Source organism: Mustela erminea, chromosome 16 (assembly GCF_009829155.1).
Source record: "Mustela erminea isolate mMusErm1 chromosome 16, mMusErm1.Pri, whole genome shotgun sequence".
NCBI lineage: Eukaryota > Metazoa > Chordata > Mammalia > Carnivora > Mustelidae > Mustela > Mustela erminea.
In genome coordinates, this window is record NC_045629.1 from 13,412,061 (window position 1) to 13,439,810 (window position 27,750).

At 43.1% G+C, this 27,750-nt stretch overlaps 1 protein-coding gene across 6 annotated transcripts in view; it reads left to right on the forward strand.

Annotated features, from left to right (window-relative positions):
- The window catches only part of CHD7 (chromodomain helicase DNA binding protein 7), a 188,535-nt gene that overhangs the window by 55,549 nt on the left and 105,236 nt on the right, over positions 1–27,750 (forward strand). For all 6 annotated transcript variants that reach the window (XM_032316781.1, XM_032316780.1, XM_032316782.1 and 3 more), the window contains one exon: positions 8,175–10,010. In XM_032316781.1, coding sequence (XP_032172672.1) covers positions 8,349–10,010 — 1,662 coding nt within the window. In that variant the 5' untranslated portion in view covers positions 8,175–8,348. The remainder of the gene's footprint in view (positions 1–8,174; positions 10,011–27,750) is intronic.

Below are 27,750 nucleotides of genomic sequence, written 5' to 3' on the forward strand. Positions count from 1 at the left end.
TCTTCCATTAGTCTGTCCAATAAACATCCTTGCTAGGTGGATTGAAATACATTTCTGAAGTTTAGTTTTTCCCTGTCCCAGATAAATTACACTAAAAAAAATTATCATTTATCTATTTGTGGACCTTTCTCTGTTTGGTTTCCTCCTTGTCTGTAATACAATTAAGATAGCATTAAGAAGATGGGATAGATTCACATATTTTACAGAGATACATATCTTGTTTACATATATGGATATGGTGTGTACAGATATGTTTATAGGTGTTTCTTCTCATTTCTTTTGCCTTATTATGTTGAATACTTTCAGTGCTTTTAGAATGTACTGGTCTTTTGCTGGGCCATGCAAAGTTGTGTATGGAAGGAAGGTCACTATGGACTTGTTCTTATGTCTTGTGGTGGGACAAGCAGGTTAGCTGTCTGCTGGCTGCCTTCTCAGTGGGCTTAGTCTTTGAAGGAGATAATTTCAGAGTGATAATTCAGTGTGGAATTGCAGGGCATAAAGCTTGTTCTCTACGGGACATTGATTTCCAGGATTCTTGTGGTGTAGTGGCACAACTTATTTATAGGACAGTATGTACCTTTTGGCCAGTTTAGAAAAAAAAAATTAGTGTTGTTGCCATGCACTTGGTATGAACTGTTAGCTGAGTGCTGTTTCATGGATTGCCTTGGAGGAAACCACTGGCCCCATGGTTTGTGATCAGCAGGACATCCATGTATTATATAGTAACATTATATAGAAAAAAGAACCATCTTTATCTGAAAAGCAGTTCAGAATATGCAGACTCTCAAAGTTATGTAGAAATAACTGAAAGATTTCTGCAAGAAACCTGTGAAATAGTGTGTTAGGTAACACAGCGTTAGCTATCAATGTTAACTGCAGTTTTGGGGGGCGGGTCATGTAAAATGATTGGCAAGCAGATGGATGTATCTTTAAAATTAAGCCACTTTTAGAGCCCAGTCCTTGTAAACCATTGCAAATTAAAATTTGTCACTAAGGAGTCCTCATAATTCTCTGGATGAGGTCAGCATTAGTCTTGTTTCTTTGTTGGTCAGGAATGCCAGGACTACCTTTCCCAAACAGTAAGATAGTACAACTTTGTATTACTTGCTTTTAATTCTTTGGGATGAGTTATTCATTGTTGGTTATTCATTCTCGTGTTGATTGAGGAGCACTGAGAGCCACAGCTGCTGGAGGGCCTGAGTCTTGAGAGCAGGACTTCCCAAATTTTCATCTGCGTAGGCATCAACGGGGTGCATGTTAATAAAATGCAGATTCTGGGTCAGGAGGTCTGGGTTAGGACCCCAGGATTCTGCATCTCTCAGCAGCTCCTAGGAAGTGCCCGCACTTCTGGGACCCCCTTCAAAAATGGCAAAGGAAACAGAGGAGAGCAACTGTGCTGAGTGGTTTTGTAGCCCTTTGCCCAGTGCAGCGCAAATACTAGGGAGGGCTTCCAAATCAGCCGGAGGAGGAGAAGGGCTGAGAGTCAGGAAGTTTCCCCACAAAGGTGGTAACAAAGGAACTGAGAGGAAAAAGATGGCAGACTGGACAGTGATTGGGTGAGGATGGAGGGGTAAGGAGGCTGGTGGGGAGGCAAGGAAGGTGTGAGGAAGTGAACGTTTGCTTGTTGGTAAACTTCCCGTGGTTTGATAGACCCAGCCTAGGTATTTGTGCTTGGGGAGTTTGGGGGTTAGAATGGAGGTTGACAGAGATCCGATTATGAAGTGCCTTCCCCCATGCTGGAGCATTTGGACTTGAAGCGAATTGTGGAAACTCCTTCAAGGATTTTAATCAGGGGAGAAAGATGATGTGTTTTGTGTTTTGGAAGATCATTCTGTCAGCTGGGTGAACTTGTCGAGACTGGACTTGGGAGAAACAGCCAGCCTTTCATGTTCTGTCCTTGTCTAACACACGAAGGCCTGACTTCATCAGAGGCGGTGTGAACCGAGAGAAGTGCACTTGTGGGATATTAGGCAGGCCGGGTTAGCAGGTTGGTTGGTGGCTGGGATACGCAGGCCATCCAAGGGGCATTTATTAGAATAGCAAGCTGCACGGGGAAGGGGCCATGCCTGTCCTGGTCAACTCTCTGTCCCTGAGGTCTGGTAAATGCATTAAGCAGGGTAGGCACTCATTAAATATTTTTTAAATGAATGAAATGAATGAATGAATGAATGAATGCCGGTGTGAAGCCCACCATCACTTCATACAACATCAGTTCTGAGCATAGTTTTTCCTGTACAAAATGGATCTCTTCAATTGATACCAGAAAATTGGGGGATTATCTAGTGTTATAAATGGAAGCCAACTGTAAATGCAATTTTACCTTTTTAAAAATTATTTAAAAAAAATTTTTCTTAGGGTGCTTGGACCAGCATAGATCTTCTGAAGGACTTCAAGTCCTTTTTTGTTTTTTCTATATTTTTTTCTTCCAGTAAAATTGTGAATGAAAGTAATATACAAAGCCCATAAGGAAAATAGTGGCCTTACTCTATAGTTACATAGATTCTTGGTTATAAAACTTAAACTTGCAAGTACTTTATTAAAGGGCAATGGTAATATGGCAATTATAAGTGAAAAGGATTTTGAAATTAATTATTCTTAAGGGTTGTATTTTGTATAGTTGAGACTCATTCTTAACATAACAAAAATTAATTCATTAAGAAATAGAAATATATGTTGGGTGATATTACACAAAGAAATTTTATAGGTTGAAAAATAGTTAATTAACATAAAATGTGTTAAATGGAATAGGCACTATAAATTTCATCACAAGGGGTAGGTATGGACCTTTGAAGGAATGCTTTGAACTCTGAACAGGAGAAAATATTTTTCATCAAAGAAAATTTCTACTATCTAATATGGTGTTTGTCTAAAAAGGTTACCTCTAACAAGAAATATGTAGTAGTGCTGTCCATAGGTGTTTCTGCGATGACAGAAATGTTCCGTGTATGCACGTGCATATATATATATGCACAGCGAGCACTGGAAATGTAACTTGTGTGACTGAGTTCCTGAATGTTAAATTTTATTTAGTTTTAATTAATTTAAATAGCAACATGTGGCTCGTGGCTGTTGTGTGGGATAGTCCATCCATAGCATATTGGCGTTGCCTGAACATACTAATCAGGAAGAAAATGTGGGCTTTCCCTGGTTGGGGGGTGGGGGGGTTCAGAAGGGGCACCAATTGATCCATGAGGCAAATCTAGAATGGACTTGGGATCAACTGATGTTTCTGACTTGGAGGCATTTCTGTTGGATACCTTCTCCCATGGCGAACATTGGCCTGGGTAGACTTTCTCTTTCCCAAGTGGCTCTTGGGGGCCATTAGTGGGCATCACTGTCCACAGGCCTCATGATCTAGCAGATCCATGAATATGAATACTCAGTGGTGCTGAGTCCTTTATCGTGCGTGTGTTCACCCATCGGCTCATGGATTCTCCCTGTTTTTGATACGATTTGTAACCTTGATGATGGAGAGGCCTCTTCCCAGGTTGTACTGCGGGTGGTTACATGTGTTTTTCCAGCTGCTAGACATTGCCACAGAAATGCTGATACATGCTTTACCCAATCCCAAGAATCACTGTCACAGTCGTGGTACATGCCTCAGGCTCTTTGGAGGTGGGGGGAAAGAGACTTAAAAAGAACAATTACAAATCAGGCTACAGAACACAAAATAGTCTTCATCATCTAAAAGGCAGTTATCCTTTGATCCCACACTTGCCCATATATGTTGGCTATTTATGAAAAAAGTTGGCCCCAGAGTAGCACTCTACTTACACAACTGGATAAGAAGTGGCTGGACTGTGGAAAATACGGCTTCCCAGGCACTGTGATACCACATTGAAGCTTGGCTGCAGAACTGCCGTGTTACTCTGGGAAGAACAGCGGAGTTAAGCATTCATCTTTTATGTAAGTTTGAGGTGGTCAGAAATTCACTTCAAGATATATATATTTTTGCACAACTTATTTCTTTCATCGTGGCTTGTTGTACGCCTCTTGCTTTCATCCCTGGTCCTCTGCATGCGGCTTGTTTTGTAGGATCTGCCGGTTTTCATCCTGCTTATTCCCCCCAAGAATCAACCAGGAGCCTCAATATGGTGCTAATAGGTGGTTGCTTCCTTAAAATTATAAATAGTATAATTAAAAACATTTGTCTGAAAGGAAACTCTCTTCTGTTTGTTGGTGTCAGCAATTTAGTGACTTATCTGAACAAAACAGACCCCAATTTAGGCCTTTAGTAATTTACTCTTACTAGTAAGCTGCCATTTCTTCCATACATCTCTCTTTCGTCTTTGGATATTGTTAGTCATGAAAATATTTTTTAGAAGACGTTTACTTCTCTTAGTCTATAAAAGGGTTTTTTAATCTGTTAGAGGAATAGGGGTTTGGATTAGAAGGTCCCCAAAGTACTTGCTAATTCTCAGATTTTCATAACGGGTTTCACAGTGAGGTCTCTATTGCAGGCGGGCGATTCTCTTGCTTGAGCTGTCTCGTTGGGCCCCTCTTCACCCCCAGACGTGCATGCGCTTTCTGCACTGTCATTCTTGTCTCAGAAAATACCCCATGCCCAGTAGGGCACTCCGTGGAAACTTATATTATTATGCTTTCACTGTATGCTTCCGTACTGTTTACTATCTAATATCACACATAGTTAAAACACTTGTCATTATAAATTCCCAAGAAATATTTTGTAAAATGTTATCCTAAATTTTCATCAGCTCCGAATCTTTCTTCTCTAAGTGCTGTCATTTACAGATGAGTTCCATGAGGATAAAGGGAATTTTGTTTGTTTTTATTCGCTGATATATCTCTGGTACCTAGACCAGTGGCTAAATCGTTGTAGGTACTCAGTACATGTATTTTGAATAAGTAAATGCGATTTGGGATTTAGCTTGATTTTTTATTTAAAGCCAAATCAAACATAAAGACAACTTGAATATTTATTATCTGAGTGATAATTATGAGAATTATTGGAGACCACTGACAACTTGAATTTCTAGTCTTCTTTTCAATAATCTGTAACTATGCTGTCCAGCATGGTAGCCGCTGTCCCCAAGTGCACATTTTTTTCTTGAAATGTGGCCAGTAGAAATTGAGATATGCTGCAAGTATAAAATACATACTTTGGGTTCAGACTCTGTATCAAAAAATGTAAATGGTCTCATCCATTTTTGAAGTGGTAATATTTTGCATATATTGGGTTAAATAAAATTTATTATTAAACATAATTTCATTCTTTTTTGTTTAATTTTAAAATGTGACTACTACAAAATTTAAAATGACATGGCTCTGGTTTGATGGCTCATTGAATAACTGATCTATCTAGATAAAGAAAATGTAGATACTGAATGTAGAGAAGCGGCCAGCCTCCAAAAAGGAGTTCTAAATGAATATCTTTGATAGAAACAAAATTATATGTTGCAGCTGTGACTTAGGAAAGTGGGTATTCAAATGGACTTGATCAAATTAAAAAAGACCAAAATAAATTAATTAGATTAGCTCAGATCAGAAATATGAAATCCAGCTACCAGATGGATTCCTAGCATAGTCGCCAGCCAAGTCTTGAGGTCAGAAAAGGGGCAGAAGGGTGATGGTGGCCGTCCCGGCACGCAGGAGCGGTCACTAATGACAGGCTCAAGCTTCAGTTTCTGAACGCCTGTGTCCAGAGCTCACCTGACGGTGGGCTCAATTGTGGTGGGTGGTGCGTTTGCCGGATACCAGGTAGTGCTGTCATTTTTCCTGCTGCTGGGAAATGGAGTGAGTCTTTGTCGGAAAGATTGGCTAACTGGAAGCCTATGCGTCAGGTAGGATTACTCTCAGTGAGTGTTCTGTTTTGTCCCTTCCGGAGCCTGTAGGCAGGTTCTCTTTCTCCTTTCTGCTCAGCCTTAAGTTAATACAAAGTAGCGTCAACGTCAACGCCTGCAGCTGCTGCTCCAGGCTGGCTGTGCCTCTGGGCTCAGTGGACCAGGCCGTCCCCTCCCCATCCGTGCCTGTCCCCCAGAGCTGGTGGGGAGCCCCATGCACGCAGTAGCATTGCCTCCTGTGATGCGTGGGGGACCCTGGAGGGGGAAGCCGTTAACCTATGAAACAAGGCCATCCGTCCATATGAGTAGACTGTACCTTCCTTAAGCTAATTTGAAAGGTTCCTTTGGTAGGTGGTAAGTCTGCACGGCTAGTTTAAGCTATTAGCAAGTGCACTGTAAGATTTAGTTCCTTGAAAGCTAGAATGGGTCTTCAGTAAATGAAGACCGACTGCTTAGGCTGTTCAGAGGGAAATTCAGTTTATAGATATTTGATGCATTTGGCACTGAAGATTTCTGCGTCTCTTTATTTTGGATTCGAAAGTGGTCATGTAGTAAAGCAGCATGTCGGTAAATAAAATGGTTTTCATGCTCACCTTATTTTCACCCTTCTGACCTCTGTTTTGGAGAAAGTCGATCAGAAAATTCATGGCAGTTAGCGGCAGAGTGAGGAGACCTCTGACTTTAGCTGACAGCTGTCACCTGAACACTGCAGACCTGCAGACCTTCTCAGGTGTTCTGTCTGTAGTTCTGACAGTGAACAGGAATGTTGTTTACGTTTTCTGTAAGCAAAATTCTCCCCTTGTTAGGAATATGTTAGAGTAGGACAGGCAGAACTGGGTTTTCTTCCTCTCTCTCTTACCGGTAAGTTCTCAGCAGTGCTGGTTGCCCGTTGTTCATTCCCATGCTGGTATCGAAGTGTGTCAGTAGAATTTATGACTGAGCCTGTTTCTAACATCACTTTTGAAATTTTTCAGCAAGATACTGCTTTTTTCAAGTTGGGCAGTATCACAATGCTTCGTAGACTTATGAAAGAGGAAAAATGAATTAAATTCCAAAGATGTTTAAGATTTCGGACATTTTTCCTATGTGAATTAGTTCTTTATTAGGTTGTTGATTTAATTAGCGTTCGACAAAAACACTTTCCTCTTTTGATTGGTGAAGCATTCTTTAACTGGTTATTTTAATCAGATGCACAAAATCTCTTAGGAATCGTTTAAATAAAATGTAGAGCAGTAGGTAGCATATATACCTGGTGCCATAAACACAGGATGCTGACGGTCTTGCTTTTCTCCCACGGCTCTCATCCTGCCTTGTCTCTGAAGAGGAAAAGGCAAGAGGGAAGCCTGCATGGATAATTTGAACTTATGATTTTCAGTTTTGACTGGTTTGGCGGGGGAAGGAGGAGTTTTCAGTTTCTTCTGATGAGAACAGTCATCGTCTAGTAACTCCATGCAGCTGGGGTTTCTCTGAGCAGTCACATGGGCTCTGGGTCCATCCCCAGGGTCTGGCACCTGCTGGGGAACCGTGACCTGTGATCGGACCTCTCAGTCTCCAGTGCAGAGTGGGGATGCACTGGGCCCAGAGCCATGAGTGAAACTGGTCTTCTTGCAGAACGAAAACTTTTATTTTGATCTCTTTCTGCAACTTGTATATCCCTACCGTTGAACGTAATGGATTTATGAGGTTATTATACTGTTCGAGGGCATGCTTCCCACCATCATCACGGACGCTCTCTTGTCGAACGTCATCGTGGACATGTTCTCGTTTGACACCTCTGTTGCTGTCACGTAGATGTATGTGGGCCGAAAATATCTAATTTGTACGAAATGACTGATTTTGCTATTTGTATAATCCTCTAGTCAATTTAACTAAGTTGAGCTTTTCACAGCCCTCGGTGCCGCGGCTGCTCATCTGATTACACTGCTCAGGGGAATAAGGTTAAGGGCGGGCTGTTGGTAACCAGAGCATTTCCAGGGCTTTAGTTCAGCAGATGGGCTGCTTGGCTATATTCATGCATCTGCTTGCCTGCTGTGGCAGCTGCCGCTGCTTCATGTTGTGTTCTTTTGTTCTGTTCCATCCAAGAATGGAGCGCTAGGAAGTGGAGTGAATGGATTAATTTAAGGTTAAGGTTAGTGTTTTGCTTGCTTTCTAAGTAACCGATCATAATAATGCTTCTGGTAGAAGCTAATGAGTTTCTCTTAAAGTGAACTAGATTTATAAAATACAGCTCAGCAAGGGGGCTAGATTAGTATTGTTGATGGAAACCAAATTCAAATGTGTAAAATACTGGCAGTTTTTATCATTTGTTCCTAATTCTTTGTTTTCTTTCTCCCCCCTCCCCGCCACCCTCCCCCACTCCCCGCTCTCTTCTAGGACCTATATCCAGACTTTGCCTGACACTGCAGGGTCCAAGAGAATTAAAGAAATACGGAATGACATGAAGAAGATTAGTTAAGGATTATAGGCTTTGAGGACAGACACCTCGGTGAGGTGAAGCCCAGACAAGCTCCTGAGCTGTAGTGTGGAGGAGCCGTGTGTTGGAAGAAGATGGCGGATCCGGGAATGATGAGTCTTTTTGGCGAGGATGGGAATATTTTCAGTGAAGGCCTCGAAGGCCTTGGAGAATGTGGTTACCCTGAAAATCCCGTGAACCCCATGGGTCAGCAAATGCCGATAGACCAGGGCTTTGCCTCCTTGCAGCCATCCCTTCATCATCCCTCCACGAATCAGAATCAGACGAAGTTGACCCATTTCGATCACTATAATCAGTACGAGCAACAAAAGATGCATCTGATGGATCAGCCAAACAGGATGATGAGCAGCGCCCCTGGGAACGGGCTCGCGTCTCCTCACTCGCAGTATCACGCCCCTCCGGTCCCTCAGGTCCCCCACGGCGGCAGTGGTGGCGGTCAGATGGGAGTCTACCCTGGCCTGCAGAATGAGAGGCACGGGCAGTCTTTCGTGGACAGCGGCTCCATGTGGGGCCCCCGGGCTGTGCAGGTGCCGGACCAGATACGGGCGCCCTACCAGCAGCAGCCCCAGCCGCAGCCGCCCCAGCCCGCCCCGTCGGGGCCCCCCGCGCAGGGCCACCCTCAGCACCTGCAGCAGATGGGCAGCTACATGGCCCGTGGGGATTTTTCCATGCAGCAGCACGGTCAGCCACAGCAGAGGATGAGCCAGTTTCCCCAAGGCCAGGAGAGCCTCAGTCAGGGCAGTCCTTTCATTGCCACGTCGGGCCCCGGCCACCTGTCCCACGTGCCCCCGCAGAGCCCCAGCATGGCGCCTTCCTTGCGTCACTCAGTGCAGCAGTTCCACCATCACCCCCCTACTGCTCTCCACGGAGAATCCGTTGCCCACAGTCCCAGATTCTCCCCTAATCCTCCTCAGCAAGGGGCCGTGAGGCCACAGACCCTTACCTTTAGTTCTCGGAGCCAGACAGTCCCCTCACCTACTATAAACAACTCAGGGCAGTATTCTCGATATCCTTACAGTAACCTAAATCAGGGATTAGTTAACAATACAGGGATGAATCAAAATTTAGGCCTTACAAATAATACTCCAATGAATCAGTCCGTACCAAGATACCCCAATGCTGTAGGATTCCCATCAAACAGTGGTCAAGGACTAATGCACCAGCAGCCCATCCACCCCAGCGGCTCACTTAACCAAATGAACACGCAAACTATGCATCCTTCACAGCCTCAGGGAACTTACGCCTCTCCACCTCCCATGTCACCCATGAAAGCGATGAGTAATCCGGCAGGTACTCCTCCTCCGCAGGTCAGGCCCGGAAGTGCCGGGATGCCGATGGAAGTTGGCAGTTATCCAAATATGCCCCACCCTCAGCCGCCACACCAGCCCCCCGGTGCCATGGGAATCGGACAGAGGAATATGGGCCCCAGGAACCTGCAGCCGTCTCGTCCGTTTATGGGCATGTCCTCAGCACCGAGGGAGTTGGCCGGGCACATGAGACCGAACGGTTGTCCCGGTGTTGGCCTTGCAGATCCCCAAGCGATCCAGGAACGACTGCTGCCTGGCCAACAGCATCCTGGGCAGCAGCCGTCTTTCCAGCAGTTGCCAACCTGCCCACCGATGCAGCCCCACCCGGGCTTGCACCACCAGTCTTCACCCCCACACCCACATCACCAGCCTTGGGCACAGCTCCACCCATCACCCCAGAACACCCCGCAGAAAGTGCCTGTGCCTCAGGTAAGGGAACTCGGATCCTGCCTGCCTCGCAGTAGAAAGGGTAACACGGTAACCTTCCCTACTAGGTATTTTCCTTCGAGTTTCACAGAAAGCTTTCTCGTTACGAGTGCCTTCATTTTTATCTTGTAAGCTGTGCGAGAATCTCAGTTTTCTCCGGGAGTGTCTCACTCGCTGGCCTATGTGTTTGTTCCCCGACTCAGAGCGTCTCAAATCCTTCTGTCCCAGGCATTGTGGGGGGGTGTTGCGGACATGTCCTAGATACCTAATCCCGGGGCTCTGCTTGCGGGAGTTGCCGCTGCCTGCGGGGACAGGGACGTGGGACTCCAGTTCTTTCTCTTTGCCTGTCTGGTTTCAGAACACACCAGAGCTTGGTTTCCAGCAAAGTTTTCCGTGTTTGTGGCAGTCCCTCCCACCTCTTTTAGAACATTATGTTTTTTTTTTTTCCCCTGGGAAGCTTCAAAACGTGTTCTTCTGTAATATTTATTTTACCAGCTATTGGATTTATTTTACCAGCTAGTATGAACTTAAATTGCAAAGTGTAGAAAATCATAGGCGACATTAATCTGCAGAAAATGTTTTGTCTCTAAGAGATTTGGGTACCCAGCACCACAACAGGAGTCTTCCTTTTCGTAAGCTGGCATTTTTGTTGTCCTACCGAGTTTACAAGCGGACATTTACGTTTCAAGCCCTTGTAGTCACAGAGATGTCTGTCCCTTATAAATGTTGGTGTTTGTGCCCTCAGTCTAGGGAAGTTATATTGATATCTGTATAGGTACAGACCATTCTGCACGCTCTTCAGAAACAGGTATTGGTCTTCTACCATGATTTCTACTTAAGTTTCGATGGCATAGGAGGTGATCTTAGAGCTGTTCTTAATGAACTTAGAATCGGTGTGGAAGGAGAAGTCCACCGAAGGACTACACTTGGTTATGTGACAAGTGTCCAGAGACAGGAAATACTCGGGGATGTGGGTGGTTGGCATTTGGCTAGGACTTAGCCAGGAAAGTGAGCTGAGGACTGCATTTCTGGTTTGGGGACGACGTGATAACTGAGGGCATGGGATCTGGAGCTTGCCACAGGGCACGCCAGATGGTGGAGGTCTTGTGTTCTGTTCTAAGGAATTCAGGCTTCAGTCGGGGGGAGCTCGGGGTATTGATTAGACAGTCCACAGAAACCTGGGGGACCAGAAGTTGAACTGTGAGCCTCTGGTGCAGGGCTGCAAGGACAGTTTGCACCGGGGATTGGTGAGTGGAAAAGGAAGAGATTAAAGCAATGTGAAAGTAGAAAGTTTTGGTCAGGAAACAAATCTGTGTGGGGTAGCCCTAGTGGAGAGACGTTTACAACAGAGACTCCGAAGCCTCAGCCCTGGTGGGAGCAGGAGAGTGGAGATCAGGAAGGTCTCCTAGGGACCCGGGACACGAGAATACGTAGGGGTTTTGGGGGAAACTGCTCCTAGAGATCTGGCACACTGGGATATTCTCAGCAGGACCCCCGAGGTCAGTGGGAGCTGCCTGGGAGAGAGTTGCTCCCTGTCTCCCCTGGGAGCAGACGCCCAACCTGCAGCCCATGGGAAAGGACTTATGAGCCCTGTGGCTCCTGCACCAAGTGAAAGGAGAGGTGAGAAAGCCAATCTGGCAAGAGGCTGGAAGCAGAGAGCCTCAGGGGGGACATGTGTGCAGAGGAGTTAGTGGAGAAGATCGAACGCTGCTAATTTGTTTTCCCTTATATCAATCTCAAGGCAAGATGCCCCTCTTCAGAACTCCCTGAAAGTCCCATCCCTGAGGCCAGCCAGCTGGGTTGCTTTCTAGGGCAGAAATGAATGTGACTTCGTTTCCAGGAATTTTTCTTTTCTTGTTTCTCAGAAAGCATCTTATTGGACAAGGGATGTTTCCGGAGCAATGGTTCTGACTTCTTGTTCCAGCATCTTCTTGCTCCGCTGGAAGACGAGCACAGTTTGAAGGAGATACCCCTGTGGTTGTAATATGACCTCTAGGTGGGAATTGTTGATCTTCTCCAGCTTTCTCTAGTTTTCAGAGCATAGAACATCCCCACAGCCATTTCAGAGGATGGATGCGAGTCCGCGTGGTGTTCGAGTCGCTCAGGACTGGAGGGTTTCATAGGTTCTAGACTCTGGGGGACACGAGATGTAGCTCCCTTTATCTCCAGTGCCATGTTCTTGGGTATGCCATTATGGACAAACTCGGAACTGTTTTAGGGATGTTTGTAAACAAGTACATTTGAGGTGTTTTTATTTAAGTTCAGTTGCCCTTAAAAATGTTTTGTCTGTCGTATTTGCCTTCTCATTTCATTCTCTTCAGACTTCAAAGCACTCAGTTCTGAAAATAATTCTAGGGAGGTATAAAATCTTGTGAAAAGCATTAACTTTATAGTCAGGAAAGTGTGTGAATTTCACCTCTGCTACTTATTAGCTTGGTGATCTCAGGCATTAAGTTAACCTCTCTGAACCTCAGATTCTTTATCAGCAAAATAGGAGAGAGGGTACCTGTCCCAAAAGGTAGTTGAAATTAATATACACCATGTGCTTAGCATAGTGCCAGCTGATGGGGTATACTCATGTTAATTCTCCTCCAGGCTTTCGTTCTGATCTCCTGCAATATGGACCTTACTTTATAATTATGTCATTTCACATGTAAATACAAAGTAAAATTTCTTCTATTTTTAAGGAACAGGTTAAATATGGTTAAATATAGCCTTAGTTATGAAACATTAAATTTGATTTGTGCAAATATTTCCCCTCCTTTAGCCCATGTTGACAGGTGTGATGAGGATAATGATGTGGTGATTCGAAGTGCTGTCACATAATCCTAAAAACCTCTCTCTCCCTGTGAGTGACTCACATTCAGCTCTAGCAAATATATCTATTTAATTATGTTTTGCTTTAGAATTACTGAAATCATTTTGCATTTCATATATGATAGAATGGTGGTTCAAAACCATGCTGTGTAGCAGGGGAATGGCCAGATGAGGTTGAAATCAGTGATGTGATTTGCTGAATTTCCACATTCAGATAGGATGGTTGGCTTTTTTAGCTTGAATTTTTCGCTTTTTAAAAATGTAACTTGTGCCTTTTAAATGTCTCATGGGCTCTGAACAGGTATTTTCTAATTATATAACACACAGAAGTATCTTTAAAGATGAATTTAACTTTTTGTTGAAGAGTCAACAAAGGAAAATGTTAGAAAGGCCCGAGTTCATTGGACTGTAATGTTTGTTGTGGAGTGTGGACATAGTTTTTGGTGCTAGCTCCAGACTATCCTGATTATTTGGTATAGTTTACAAGGGAAGAAAGAAACCTAGCTTATATTTCTTTTTAGTAGATAGTAAGGAAGGATATCAGCTCCTGAACCTTTTCATTGCAGACCCATTTACATGCTTAAAAATTATTGAGGACTCCAAAGATCTTTCGTTTAGTGGATTATATGTGTTGATATTTATTGTCTTAGATTTAAACTGAGGACAGTTTAAAATATTTACTTGTTGATAATTTAAAAATTATAAACCAGGGCAGCTTAATAGGAAGAGGGTATGATTCTTGATTTGGGGGTTGTGATTTCAAGTCCCACGTGGGATGTAGAGATTACTTAAAAATAAGTAGATAAATAAACTTTATTTATTTCATTATTTTTGATGATTTTGTTTATTAGAGAGAGAAAGAGAGAGCACAAGAGGGTGGAGGGTCAGAGGGAGAAGCAGATCCCCCCCACCCCAGCAGGAAGCCTGATGTGGGACTCGATCCCGGGACTCTAGGATCATGCCCTGAGTGGAAGGCAGTCACCCAGCTGAGTGAGCCACCCAGGCGTCCCAAACTTTAAAAATAATAAGCCATTGTGTGTTAACATCAGTAATAATTTTAAATGAAAAATAACTGTTTCCCAAAACAAAACAAAAAAAAGAAAAGCATTGTTTTACATTTTCTCAAATGTTGGATTCTGACATCTGCTGCTGCATAGAGTCTGCGTGCGAGTTATGGGCCTTCAGAAGAGTCTGCTTATGCTCGTTTAGAGAGAATGAGAGGGAGGCAGATTCCATCGCACAGACACTAGAGCCCCAGTCCCATTCTCAGAACCACCAGCATGAAGAGAAGCGTACAGGCTTTGGAGTCTGCAGCTTTTGAGTGAAAACACCACTAACCACTGGCCCTGTGAGCTTGGGCAGGTGGCTTAACCTCAGGGCCTTGGTTTGTTTGTTTTGTTTGTTTTTTTCCCTAAAATGAGGGTAGGCTGGGGTGCCTAGGTGGCTTAGTCAGTTGAGTGCCCAACTCTTTATTTTGGTTCAGGTCATCATCTCAGGGTCCTGGGCTTAAGCCCTGTGTCAGACTCTACATGCAGCCTGGAGTTGACTTGAGATTTTCTCCCTCTCCTCCTCCCCCTGCTCGCGCGCTCTCTCTCTCTCTCTCTCTCTCACTCTCTGTAAATAAATCAGCAAACAGAGTCTTAAAGAAGTAAAATGAGGGTAGATTTACCTCCCTGGTTTGAGATGTAGCGAGACTAGCAATAATATCTTTTAATATTTAACATGGTGTCGGAGACATGGTGGGGACACAAAAATTATCACTGGGCCAGTGTTCAGAATTGCTTGTTGCAAAGTTTAAAAAAATCACTTAAACACTTATTGCAGTGTTAACTATTGTCAGAGTTGTTTGCCTTCATTTCTGTGATTTTAGGGAACAGTTACCAGATATTGAGGTTCCCAATAATATTGCCCTTTAGGAGAGACAGAAACAGCTTGTTTGGGGTGGGGGGGGTTGCTGGGAGCAGCGGGGTGGATGGTGTAGGCAGGCATCTGCCATGGAAGGCACTCGGCAAGAATAAGCACTGTGTGCTTTGGAAATAGCTTCCACTCCACTCTTAGTGAGGGTGAGGTGGGAGGTCTGGGGGGGGGGAGGGATGAGCTGGGGGAAATGATGGCTTCAGTGAGAAGTGAGGGATCAGTCCCGGTTGAGAGGAGGCTGGGTGAAAGGGGGAGGAGGGAGAAGAGTTTAAGGCTTAGGAAATAGTGCGGAGGTGGCGCCCCGATGCCGCAGTGTCATTGAGAAGTAGGGGCTGGGGTGTGGGAGAGGAAGCTGTGTCGTCTCCTTGTGGGCAGGTTCTGTGCCTGTGGGGTGCACTGGGAGCTTTTTGGCAGGGATGTGGCACCATGGGGTTGGGAGGAGAGCAGACAACGGAATGTGTCTCCGTGCACGGTGGCTGCGGGTGAGAACCTTCTAGGAGGACAGCACAGAGCATCGTTTTGTCCTTTTGAAGAGCGTATCTAAAAAAGACTGATTAAGTGGATTGTCCTTCAAGTTAAAGGCAAATCCCTCAGTTTCTGAGTAAGTTCTACTGCACAAGACACAGGTATCTCCGTTCACAGATTTTGCTCAGGGAGGGCAACTCCTGGTGGAATTTAGAATCTGCAGTGTTGTATCCTTAGAATACTTACATTTTGAATACATTTGTGCCCCTTTCATTAATTTGGGCCTGAAATACTGTCCTGGTCAAGTAAATAGAAGCAGAAAAATTTTTTAAAGAACCTTTAAGGTTGAGGAGATGGATAATAATTTCAGTGTTCTAATTTTTCCCCAGGAGATTAAAAAAAAAAATTAACACGAATCAGTGGTTGTAACTTTTCCAGTTCTCTCTCTTTCCATGACATCTTTTAAGTATCTTTTAAAAAATAGCCTTTCTGGGAAAATCCTTTCCTGGTGAATTTCAAGTAGAGTGACTATTCTTCTGAAATTCTCTCAGTACAGCTAGTAAATACAGAATTCCAGACATGAGTGGAGTAATTGGCAACTACTAAGTAAATTTTATGGAAAATGTGGCTGTGCATCTCAAGCCTCATTTATGCAAATGGTGACCAGAAGTAGAGAAAGGGGCCTTTTTAATAGAGAGTAGATGCATCTCTGTGAATATTACTCTTGACATACTTTCGTACCCCCATAGATGTCTAGTGGAGATGGGGAGCGCAAAAATATATCTAAGGAAAACCCAGCTTTGACCTAAGTGGCATTCAGGGGCTGTCCTGAGTGTAACCATGTTCAGAGAACAGGCAGCCATAGTTAAGACCGTGGTGGAAAAGCCTGCCCTACCATGCTCCGCAGAGGTAAGGGTAGTCAGGGGAGGCGTCGCTTTCCCCACGTGCTGGTGGCTTGCTGGTTATTTCTTCACGATACCTTGGTTACAGTAAGCCATCTGTCCTTGACTGCCCTTGGCTTTACTGGTGGATCTGGTGCTCTCAGCGGCCTGTTGTTTTCCGGTGAAGGGTGTTAGGTATTTCTTCTGTTGCAATTTGTGTATGCTGCAGCTTAATGAGAACCTCCCTGTGGCTTCGTTCAGCAGAGCTGGTTTATCCCAGAGGTCAGAGATTCAGTGGGTTAAAATGGAAAATACCAAGTGTAGAGTTAAAGCAAAGGAAAACAGTCTGCCCTATCTGTCCTTTCAACCCCCTGTCTGAAAGCATGAAGTGAGCCGCATACTAAACGGTAGCCTTGTCTCCTAGTGGCTTTTATTTTGTAAAAGGGTATTGTTTTCTGTGAGTGTCAAAAATATTGTCAGTAACAAGGAGTTAGTGTTTTAAATTACTTTTGAAGCCCGGATAGTAACCATTGGTTAAGTGTCCTAAGCAGCCTATGAATTTTCTTAACCTTTAAGAAGCCGTGTTTAGGTACTGCATTTCAATCTTCTATCTTGTTGTTTTCATTCAATTCCATTAAAGAAATATTTATTGAGGGTTATGTGCTAAGCATTCTATGAAGGACCGAGGTTGGCAATGTGGGCAAAGGCAGGGAGGAGATACCGGAATGGACAGGGAGTTCTGTTTTTTAGGTAACAAAGGCTGTCGTTTCTTCAGGTACCGCCTGGGTTCTAGACCAGTGCTGTCCCATGGAAATGTAGTAGGAGTTGCAGATGTAAAGGACATGTGTTGCTTTAAATTCTCTGATAGTTACATTGAAAAAAAAAAAAGAACTAGTAAAATTAATTTTAGTAATATGTTTAATTAACCCAGTATATCGAAGGTGGTATTCCAACACATAGTCATTAAAAAATTACTAATTAGATATTTAAACAAGTACTTGAAATCTAGTCTAGCATGTATTTTCCACACGTTTCTCGTTGTAGCCCGTCTGTGCTTGTCTCTCCATCACAGGCAGACCCGGAGCCCAGTGCGGCTGCCGGATGGAGGAGTGCAGAGCCGGACTCTTTCAGCTGCAGTTGCTTTGAGTTCTTTTTGAAAACAAGTCAGATATAGATAAGTCTGTGCACATACAAATATGTTTTAAACTGTTTAATTATGACAGTAAACTTCAACGTAGGTGTTAGCGCCCATTTTGCTTTCTTGTGAGTTTCTCTGAAAGTGGACTATAACCATTTCCGAGATTCTAGTTTCAAGCGGCTTTCGGTTACTTGTAGTGGCTCTTCTCCTCTCCCCGCCCCCGGCCCCCGCAGGGTCTCCGTTCGCCTCACCATCACTAATGCTTATTTATGACATTGGTTCTCCGAGGATAAGGGAGTAAGCCCTCATCTCTGCTCTCACACAGGCCTCCCTTTCCTCGCCCCGTTTTCTTCTTCATCTTAGCAGTCACTCAGAAAGGCCATTTCTGGCCCTGCAGAGCAATAGTTAGCTGGGGAAGGAAAATTGGGAAGTGAGTCAGGAGGACAATTAGGGGAAAAGCATTGCTAGACCTAACTTGGGGAATTTACCTTAATCTTCACATCTTAATATTATTCTCCATTTGCTGTAGTTACAGCTGTCAATCTATTGGCAGTCTCTAAGTAACCGCGGAGAGAGGGCCCGCACTCTTCCTTTGTTACTGAATAGACTTCCTTTATCAGTGAAGGAAGTCAGCAGCAAACTTGTGCTTTTGCCTTGCAGAACTTAAGTAGGTGAGGCTGCATCACCGTGGGTGAGGTTTCATGACACACACAGACACACACACACACACACACACACACACACATTTATTTTATTACTATTATTATTTTTGGCTTAGTGTGAAAAACACAGGAGAGCCTTCTAGGGATTGGGGCATACTACTAAGAGTGGTGCTAGTGGAGAAGTTAAAGGAAGCTGGAAAAGTGCCGAGAGGATGGCACCATTTAAAAAAGTCAAAAGTCAACAGAAATACAGAGACGCTCATTATCCTGCTTGCTTTCTTCCTGATTTGATTGGATGGTGAGAGAGATGGCCAGGTCTTATTTTAAAGAGTGAATTTATTTATTTATGAAGGAAGGAGAGAAGACACATGCATGCACAAGCGGGGCTGGGGTGCGTGGCAGAGGGAGTGGGGCAGGCAGGCTCCTTGAGAAGTTTACAGCCCGCTGTGGGGCTCCATCTCAGTGTCACAACCTTGAGATTACAACCTGAGTGGAAACCGAGTCCAACTCTTAACTGAGCCACACAGGCGCCCCTCCCTATGTCTTCTTTTAATGATTGCATTAAAATCATCACCCATCCAGTTATTTAAAGGGAACATGCCTTTTTTTTTTAAAAAAAAAGATTTTATTTATTTTTTTGACAGAGAGATCACAAGTAGGCAGAGAGAGAGAGAGAGAGAGAGAGAGGAGGAAGAAGGCTCCCTGCTGAGCAGAGAGCCCGATGCGGGGCTCGATCCCAGGACCCAGAGATCATGGCCTGAGCTGAAGGCAGAGGCCTAGCCCACTGAGCCACCCAGGCGCCCAGAACATGCCATTTTGATTCCCCTGCTTGAAGAGCATATATCTGTTCTGCTTTATAGTATGTTCAGCCTGTTCTCTGCTGTCTTCTATGTTTAATTCTACGCAATTCTTACCACCAATTTCAGGAGAATTCTTAGATTTTAATGCTAACAGTGAAGGCAGAAAAATTTTTTGTTTTCATTTGAAGTAAGAGGTATTAACCTTGAGAGTAGTGTTGTTTGTTTTGGGCAGGGGCAGAGAGTGGGAAGGGTATCGAGTGTGTGGTGTTGTTCGAAGCCTTGCTCAGAGTTTCGTGAATGGCATTCTAACTTAGCTTGTGCCCTTCCTGTCTCTTCATGGGCAGGCTGGAGCAGGTTTGTACCTCTGAGATATGAATCCATCCTTCAGCCATTTGGTGGGCTGTGGAGCCCCTGCTTCTCGCTTATTGGGCCGGGGGCGGAGGGAGAGCCGGGAGCACGGCAGTGTGGATTTCTCAGCTAGTGAATGATTTCTCATGGTTTCTCCAAAAAATGTTTTGGAAGTTTATTATTTCTGAACTTTTTAATGAAGGAGGCATGCATGGACTTGAAGTTCTTATCGAATATAGGAATATTTGAAAGTCAAGTTCAGTTTTTACATCACGCATCTTATAGCTTAAACATTCTCTAAGTTAAAAAAGCAATCATATAAAACTGTAGGATTAGTCAGTTATGATGTGTTTGTTTTCACTGTTAATGTCAGTATGAAGAGATGGCTAAAGTTTAATACCACTGTGGAGGTTGACAGAAACGGACAGTGAGGACTAATGGAGAATTTACCGTAGTCTTGACATTTCAATGTTACTCTCCATTCTCTGTATTCGTAGCTGTAAATCTATAGATAATCTGTCAGTAACCACAGGCAGAAGTGGAACTGGGGCAATCACCAAGTCGGATGTGCTGACATTGCTTTAAATTGGTCCATTACTAAGCTAACTCCATTTCTGGCTGCTCAAATATTGCAAAGACATTTTCACAAAGAGAGCTGTTGAAATGCATGGAGGCATATCGTGGATTAAAGGAGACAAGTGAGGGTTCTTTAGGGAAAAAGTTTGATGATTTAGAAGGAGTTAAGTAGTATTTCATTTTTATCAGCTGTTCCTCTGGATACTTTCCCCTTTCACTTCAGCTGTATTCTCTTAAGCAACGGGGACTGTTGACGGAGCGCACGTGCACGGACACGCGTGCACGCACACCCCCACCCCCCAAACACACACCCACCATGCTGGGGTCTGATGTGAAAGCAGCATTGGTGCTCCGGGTCTTATATCTTGACTTCTCATTCAATCAGGTGTCCCTCCTAACTTGGTAACAATGGTAGAAGACAACTGAAGGAAAGAAATACTCCAGAGCCTGATTTTGGAGAAGGTCTGTCCTTTGAGCTGAGCTTAAAGCTCTCACCTTTTGTGTTTGCAAGAAAGTTAAAAACCAAGATATATAAATAAATATTCTTGGTGAAAGGAAGAGGCAAAAGAGAACAAAAAACTAAAACCGGGCAGTCGTAGAGCAAAAATACGCCAGATTATAGGATCAGTTTTAAAGTTTCCCTCATTGAAGACTTAAGTAAGAATCCCTTTTTAAAAAAAGGATTATTTATTTGAAAGGGAGAGTCGGGGAGAGAGTGTATGTCGGTGTGTGTGGGGGAGTTGGTGTGTGAGGGGAAGGGCAAAGGGAGAGCGAGAGAGAATCCCAAGCAGACTCCTAGCCAAGTGTGGAGCCTGGTGCAGAACCTGATCCTATGATTCCAAGATCCCCTCCCCAGCCGAAGCCAAGAGTCAGAAGCTCAACTGACTGCACCAGCCAGGTGCCCCTGAGTGAGAAACCTTTTAATGCCATGCCGTGTTGGATGCTAGAGGAAGATTTCAGATTAAATATGAATTTGGCTTTGAGAGTGAGTTAATGGGAAGAGGTGTTCCGTTTACTTGCTGCATTTCGCGTCTCCCCTGTCATGTCTGGGTGCCCCTGCAGCTCTGTCCAGTGGGTCACATGCTGGTCAGTAAGCCAGGGAGCTGCGGTCTCCACTGCCTGTCGAGGTGCTGGCATTCAGGAGTGCAGACCGTGGGCTTTACCCGTGTGGGAATGGCTCCCGAAGCTTACTCTTCCCGTTTTTTGCCTCATCAGAAAATTGGGTACTTGGTGTTCCTAAACTTGTTTCCTGAGGATAACAAGTACCAATTGCTTCAGATCATTGTGGGGGCTAAATGAGATAGTGGCTGTCAAGTTTTTAGTACAGTGTGTGGCGTGTGGTAAGTCGCTGATGAAAGTTAAGTATTTTATTGTAACTATTGCTAATGTGGTGTGTTGACATGAGTTCTTGGAATTTCTCCCCCACTTTCAACTTCTCACCTCAAAGTAGAAAAGCTTGCCCTTTGTGAAACAACATTATTATATCAATGGCTTAAAAATCAGTTTATTGGAATTCTATAAAGCAAACAGGAATTCATAATATTTTGAGGGTGGTTGGAAGTCGCTGTCATATTACATTTCTTTTTCATTTACTCTCTAGGAAATGGGGTACTATATATAAAATACCAACTTTCTCAGTGTTTCATTTCTTCCCACTTTTAACCAAGGTCAAATCATCTCTTAGATTTGGGAACTTGAAGTGTCGGAGGTTAAATTGACATCCTGTTCTTAGGAATGTTAACTAGTATTTCCTCTAGCATCCAAGAATTACACACTCCTTTATATAGTAATTCTTGACTTTATCAAATGTAAACTTACAACTGTTAACCACAATATGGCGATTCATTGTACCCCATTGTTTTTACCAGCATCTTCCTGTATTTCCATGCTGTATTCCCCTATATCTGTGATGACATCTTCCTGTTCCTGTGGAACAGTGCCAGTGGCGGTTTGAAACTCCGCTGGTTTTTGAGGGCCATCCCACTTATGATATTTTTAATGTTTCTTTATCCTAATCTGTTTTTTTTCCCTTAAAATGTAACTTCATTGTTTCAAAGTGAGACAGTCACAAAAGGGAAAAAAGAGGAAAAAAAAGAATCGTTGAAGTTTGTTGATTGAATAGCAACATTTTTAAAAAAGTGGTCAAAGAAGGTGGATCACATTTTTTTAGTATGTGGGGTTTGCAATTTGGGGAACATTTGTTGTACAACTCAATACTGTTGCCACTTAAAAAAAAATTATTTGGCGAGAGAGTGCATGGGGGTACAGGGTAGGGAGAGAGGGAGAGAGAGAATCCACAAGCAGACTCCTGCTGAGTGTGAGTCTCCTGTGGGCTCTATCCCAGGACCCTGACAGCTTGACCTGAGCCAAAGCCAAGAGTTGGCCACTTAACCAAGAGTTGGCCTCCTGAGCCACCCAGGCACACCAGAAGTTTACTGTTTAGAGCTATAGAATTTTAGAGCTAGATAGGAGAGCCATGTGATTTAGGAAAGATCACATATCTTTCTTCCATTTGAATGCAAGGGAAAGGACCTTTTTGCTTTTCATCTTCCAACTTCATACACTATAATTTTTCCTTTTTTATAAAAATATTGGGGAGCATCTGGGTGGCTCAGTGGGTTAAGCACCTGCCTTTGGCTTAGGTCATGATCTCAGTGTCCTGGGCTCGAGCCCCGCATTGGGCTCTCTGTTCAGCAGAGAGCCTGCTTCTCCCTCTGCCTGCTGCTCTGCCTACTTGTGCTCTCTCTCTCTCTGTGTCAAATAAATAAATCTTTAAAAGAAAAAATATTGAAGAAGAATAGGATTAAAAAAAGTAGATGGAAAACCTGTTGGTTATCAAATATCCATCAGATGTGTGTTTACAAAATAAGTATAAAGTTTGTATATATTTATTGAACTATAATCTACATATACTCTGTGAATATTTGAAATGCTCCCTTCGTATTAAGGAAACACTGTAGAGTGGTTGCCATCCAGCCCTGGTGTATACTTTCATCTAATTCAAGATTTAGCACCTCTTCAATATACTTAACTGTGTACTGAGGTTTGTCAGAAAGTATCTAGTACTTTCCAAGTTGTTTTTCAGAAAAAAGTTTGCCACTTGTTCTTTGATATCACACTAATAATATGTTTGTAGAAAATGTGTGAGCTCGTACTGTCTGTGAACGTTCCCGTGATGACCAAATGTTCTGTATTTGCTCTGTCCTATATGGTAGTTACTCGCCACCAGTGGCTGTTGGGCACCTGAAGCGAGGCTCATGAGAGTGAAGGACTGAGCGTTTAGTTCTTTTTAATTTTAAAAAGTTAAAGTTAGCCGTGTATAGCTAGTGACATAGATATCTGACATCTCAGCCATAACAAACTCTTTAGATTACGAGGAAATAAGGTGTAGGGCACAAATAGAACCAGAACAGGTTTTTTTTGTCACCTGTGTCCCTACTCTTTTAATCTCTCACCTCTTACCAGGTGGACTTAAAGCATGGGCACCCTGTATCTTTTGGCCCTGTTAGATGGTGATAGAATGTAGTGATTCATATGTGGTAATGCTGACACAATGCCCATTGTTATTTTTGGAATAAATCCTTGCTGTCTATCAGCCAGTTGTTGCTAAACATGGCATACTATTTTAAGTAGTGTGAATAGAATATCTTAGTTTAAAAGTATAAGTAATATTTCAGAAAGTTATTATTTAATTTTTTTTTTTTGCCAAAGAAGTCTTAGCCATAAATGGTTTGTATGAAACATTTATTACTTGGTTTTGTAAGTTAGAAGCTATCACAGTTGATGAATTTTTTTTTTTTCTCCCCTTGAAAAACATTTCTCACAATGTGATACTAGATTCAGTCTCCCTGTTCCTGGAAGAAAAATTTCAAAGTGTGTTTTCTCCAGTGCTTATGGCTGACAGCTATATCTTGCTTATTGGTCCCTTATGATACACTTCTCATATTTTGAGGTGGGTGTATATCTTTTTTTTTTTTTTTTTTTTAAAGTAATCTCAGCACCTGTGTGGGGCTCAAATTCACGACCTCGAGTTCAAGAGTTGCATGCTCTACTGACTCAGATGGCCAGGTACCCCTGTGTGGCTCTCTCTTGAGCAGAATGTGCTAGTGGCTATTTAGCATTGAAGACAAGTAGAGAAACATTAGTTGTTATAAGATGTTACTTTAAGGTAAATTAGTCATGTACTAAGATTGATCTTGTCCCCAAGTGGCAGAGGTTAAATGAAATAATAGAAATTTGCATTATACTCCTTAGTTGATAGTTTTCCAAAAAGGACTGGAGGGTGGCCGGAGATTGAGAGAGTTGGTGGGGTGGGGGGTGAGAGAGAGAGAGAGAGAGAGAGAGAGAGAGAGTGTGTGTGTGTCTGTGAAGTAGAGACAAGAAATTGGGTCCTGGAAATATAAGGACAAGGAAATACCCTAATTTTTGCCTGGACTTAGCACCACATTATATTCTGAGCTTCCTGATTAGTGTACAAAGGGAAACATGGCAAGATGTGTAATTCTCATCAAAAAGAAAGAAATATCTTTTTCTTCTCAGAAGGATGTTTTTTTCCTCACTTCAAATCCTAAAAGGAATTTTGTGTGGTATGTTTTCTATGTGTAGGAGATATGACTGACATTACAGATACGTTTCTTAGCTAGGGGTCGTTTTATAACAAATATAGAAATAGTTGTTTCCCTTCATGCTGGTTTCTATCATGCCCCTTAATAATCCTGTCTGAGAGTGACAATGAGGGCTACATGGTGACAGCTGTCTTGCGAGGGTTACATTGATCTGACCTAGGCAGCGCATCTCAGAGATCCTGCTTGATAACTCAAGTGGACTTACACTGCCAAACATGGATGGGTTGCATATCTTAGGCAATATCCCCTAGATTTTTGTTCTTTTAATTAGGTCATGAATAGAACCTTGACAGAAGATGATTTGACAGATTCTTCAGGTCATCAATAATCTAAATTGTTGTGACTATATTAAATGCCACTGAATTGTTTACTTTAAAATGGCTTATTTTATGTCTGTTATGTGAAACTCAATAATAATTTTTAAAAAGAGGCTTAAGTACTGGTTTTCTGTCTTATCGGTGGAGAATAGACCCTCTTCTTTGGAAACCAGATAAGAGGGTTGTAGGGTGAACGTTTTGTTTTGGAAGTTGAATTCCTCACATGCATTGGTACCTGGGTGGAAATCTCTCACCTTCTCATGGTACTTGGGGGTCATAACAATGATTGTAGGTAGATTGAGTATTTCCCCTAGAAAGGAGTTCAGTGCTTTACTAAACAATTAATCAGAATTCCAGAGTAGCTCTGTCCAGTGGAGTTTTCTGGTATGATGCAAATGTCCTCTATACTGTCCATTATGACAAGACATGTTAGCACTTATGGTCATGAAGACTTAAAAATGTGGCTAGTGTGATAAAGCAATCACATTTTAAATTTTATTTAATCTGAACCAATTTAAATGTAAACAGCAGCATTTGCCTACCGATTACATATTGGACAGTGCAGTTTTAGTCGTATTTGATAGAGCAGTAGTACTTAAAATCTTTTGTCCCCTAAGAGAGTTTTGAAAAATTAAAAAAAAAATTTTTGTTTTTGTTTTTCAGTTAGGATAAATGCATTAAAATTCTTGTGTCACCATCATTTCACTGAGTGGGCTTTTGTGTCCTTTCTTCACACCTCTTTCGGAGGAAGGCATTCTCAAATCGCCATTTGATTGGTGGCCCAGAGTTGTTTATAACTTAGGGCGATGTACTATAATAAGGTTTGGGATGAATGAAAGGCATTTTGGTAAAAAGAAGTGATTGTAAAAAGGAAGACGGAAAAGGAGAAGCAGCAGAAGGCTGGTCGTTTTTCTTAGAATGTGTGCGTTCCTTGGGAAACTGGAAAGTGACCCCTCAAATTCTCCCTGGCCTTCAGAAACCCCTCAGAGCTCTCCATGCTCACACTCATCCTGGTTCAAAGACCACAAGAATGTCAGTATGATGTGGTGCTCTTAGTTTCTTCTGCACACCAGTGTCATCGAATGTTATCTAATCAGAGACGCCCAAGCTGCTGGTGTGGGCCTCACGGTCCCTACTCCAAAGCAGCTCAGTAGGGACTTGAATGTGTGTCCAAGGCTGAGGAGGCCTGCTTTTAAATACAGCGGGGATAGTTTTGGCCCCAAAACACTTGAGAGCAGGTTTTGCCACCTGTCGAAAATCCCGAGTAACTTTTCTGTAGATTGTTGAGTCGCCTGGTCTGCTCGTACATCCACTGGGATGAGTTCGGTAACTGAACAAGTTGGCTTTTGCAGGACACTGTGTAGTTGAGAAAGGAGCGTGGTTGCCCTGGTGGACCTTGGAAGGTGGCTGGTCTTGGTGGGGTCGTTGTTTCTTCACTTCTTTCCTTCACCACACATGTTCAGTGACTGATGCATATGCAATAAGTGCTGAAAACGTGAAGATGAACAGTACCTTGTCCTTGCCTCTGAGCTCGCCTGTAGCTGGTACTGAGAGGTTAAGCGTGTGTCTGTATCACCATGTAGTAAATGCTGGTGAAGAGGGAGTACTCTTTAGGTACGGTGATGGCACAGAGAGAGACCGTTTTGTTTGGGTTAGAGCTTTACAGAGGCTTCTAGCTTTGGAAATCTAGAACATATAGACGTTCAGAGTTGATTAGAATCTTTGGGATTGACCCAGTTTAACAAGATGGTACTTGGGTGTGTGAAGACTGTGGAGGCCACGCAGAGCTTTACATTATTTACAGTATGTACAGTTCCCACTGCTGCCTCTTTTTGCTGTCCGCGTACATGGAAGTCCAGATTCATAGTGCAGGGGGAACAAAGGTTGATTTCCTTGAGTTTTACTTTATTTAGGACTTTCATCCAGCCTCTTCTGTACCTCTGCCGCATAGCAGAGCTCCCCTTCTTGGTCGAATTTTCCTTGATCCCTTGTATCCTTTGGTCCTTGTTGGCTAAATGGCTAAATGAATGTCCTTTGAGTTCTTAGCAGACTATACCTTTCCTGTTAATACCTTCTTTCTTCTTATTAGGTTTGATAAAATTGATTATTGTGCAACTTTTTATTTACTTTATTTTTCTTGAATGCGCTTGGCTCTTAGGGTTTCCAAAACTCATATAGGTGCCTTTTCACTGTTCTTTAAGAGATGTTTTCTTTGGTAGATGTTTCTCTCATCTATATGTTTTTATCAATTGAACAACACTCAACAAATATTTATTACTGCTTGTTCTATACCGGGGATTGTTCTAGGCATAGCTATGAGCATAGCAGTGATCATGAAGCTAACATTCTAGTGAGAGAGGCAACCAGCCAGGTAACTTCAAAATGTGTGTGTGTGTGTGTGTGTGTGTGTGTGTGTGTGTAATATTAAGTGCTGTTAATTATGAAGAAAAATAGAACTGAATGAAGGGATAGTGAACTATAGAGAGTGATATTGTAGATAAGTTGGTTGAGGAATGCCTCCTTGGGAGGTAACACTGAGCAGAAAACCTGAATTAAGTAAAGGGAGTAAGCAAGTTATGCAGACATCTGAGGGAAGTGAGTATGGCCTGTGCAAATGCCATGAGGCAGGAGTGTGCTTGGTATGTTTGAAAGGCAGCAAAGAGGCCAGTGTGTTTGGAGTATAGTGAGTGAAAGAGAGGTAGGAGCTTCGGTTGCAGGAGTAACTGGGGGTCGGATCAAGAAGGGCATTGTAAGCCATATTGTATGGAGTTGGAATTTTCTTGTGAATGAGTTGGAAAGTTATTGAGTTCTGAGCACAATGTGATATAATATATTGTGTATTTTAGCAGGTTCACTGCTCTTCTCTATGAGGACTGGATAGGGCCAGTGTGGTAGTGCAAGGGGACAGTTGATCAGGCAAGATATAATGGTGGCTTAAATTAGGGTTGTGGTAGTAGGAAGTGAGAACAGATTTCATGTAGTGCTGACAGGATTTACTGATGGATTGGAAACAGGGTTTGAGAGAATGAGAGACATCAGGTTTTCAGCTTGAGTAGTTGGGAGTTCAGGAATACTGAGAGAAGCGGTTAGGGCAGAAAACTCACATTTCACTCAGACATGTTAATTTGGAGCTGCTTACTAATGAGACTCAAGTAGAGGTTTCAGATGGGCAGTTGTGTAAGGGAATTTAGAATTTA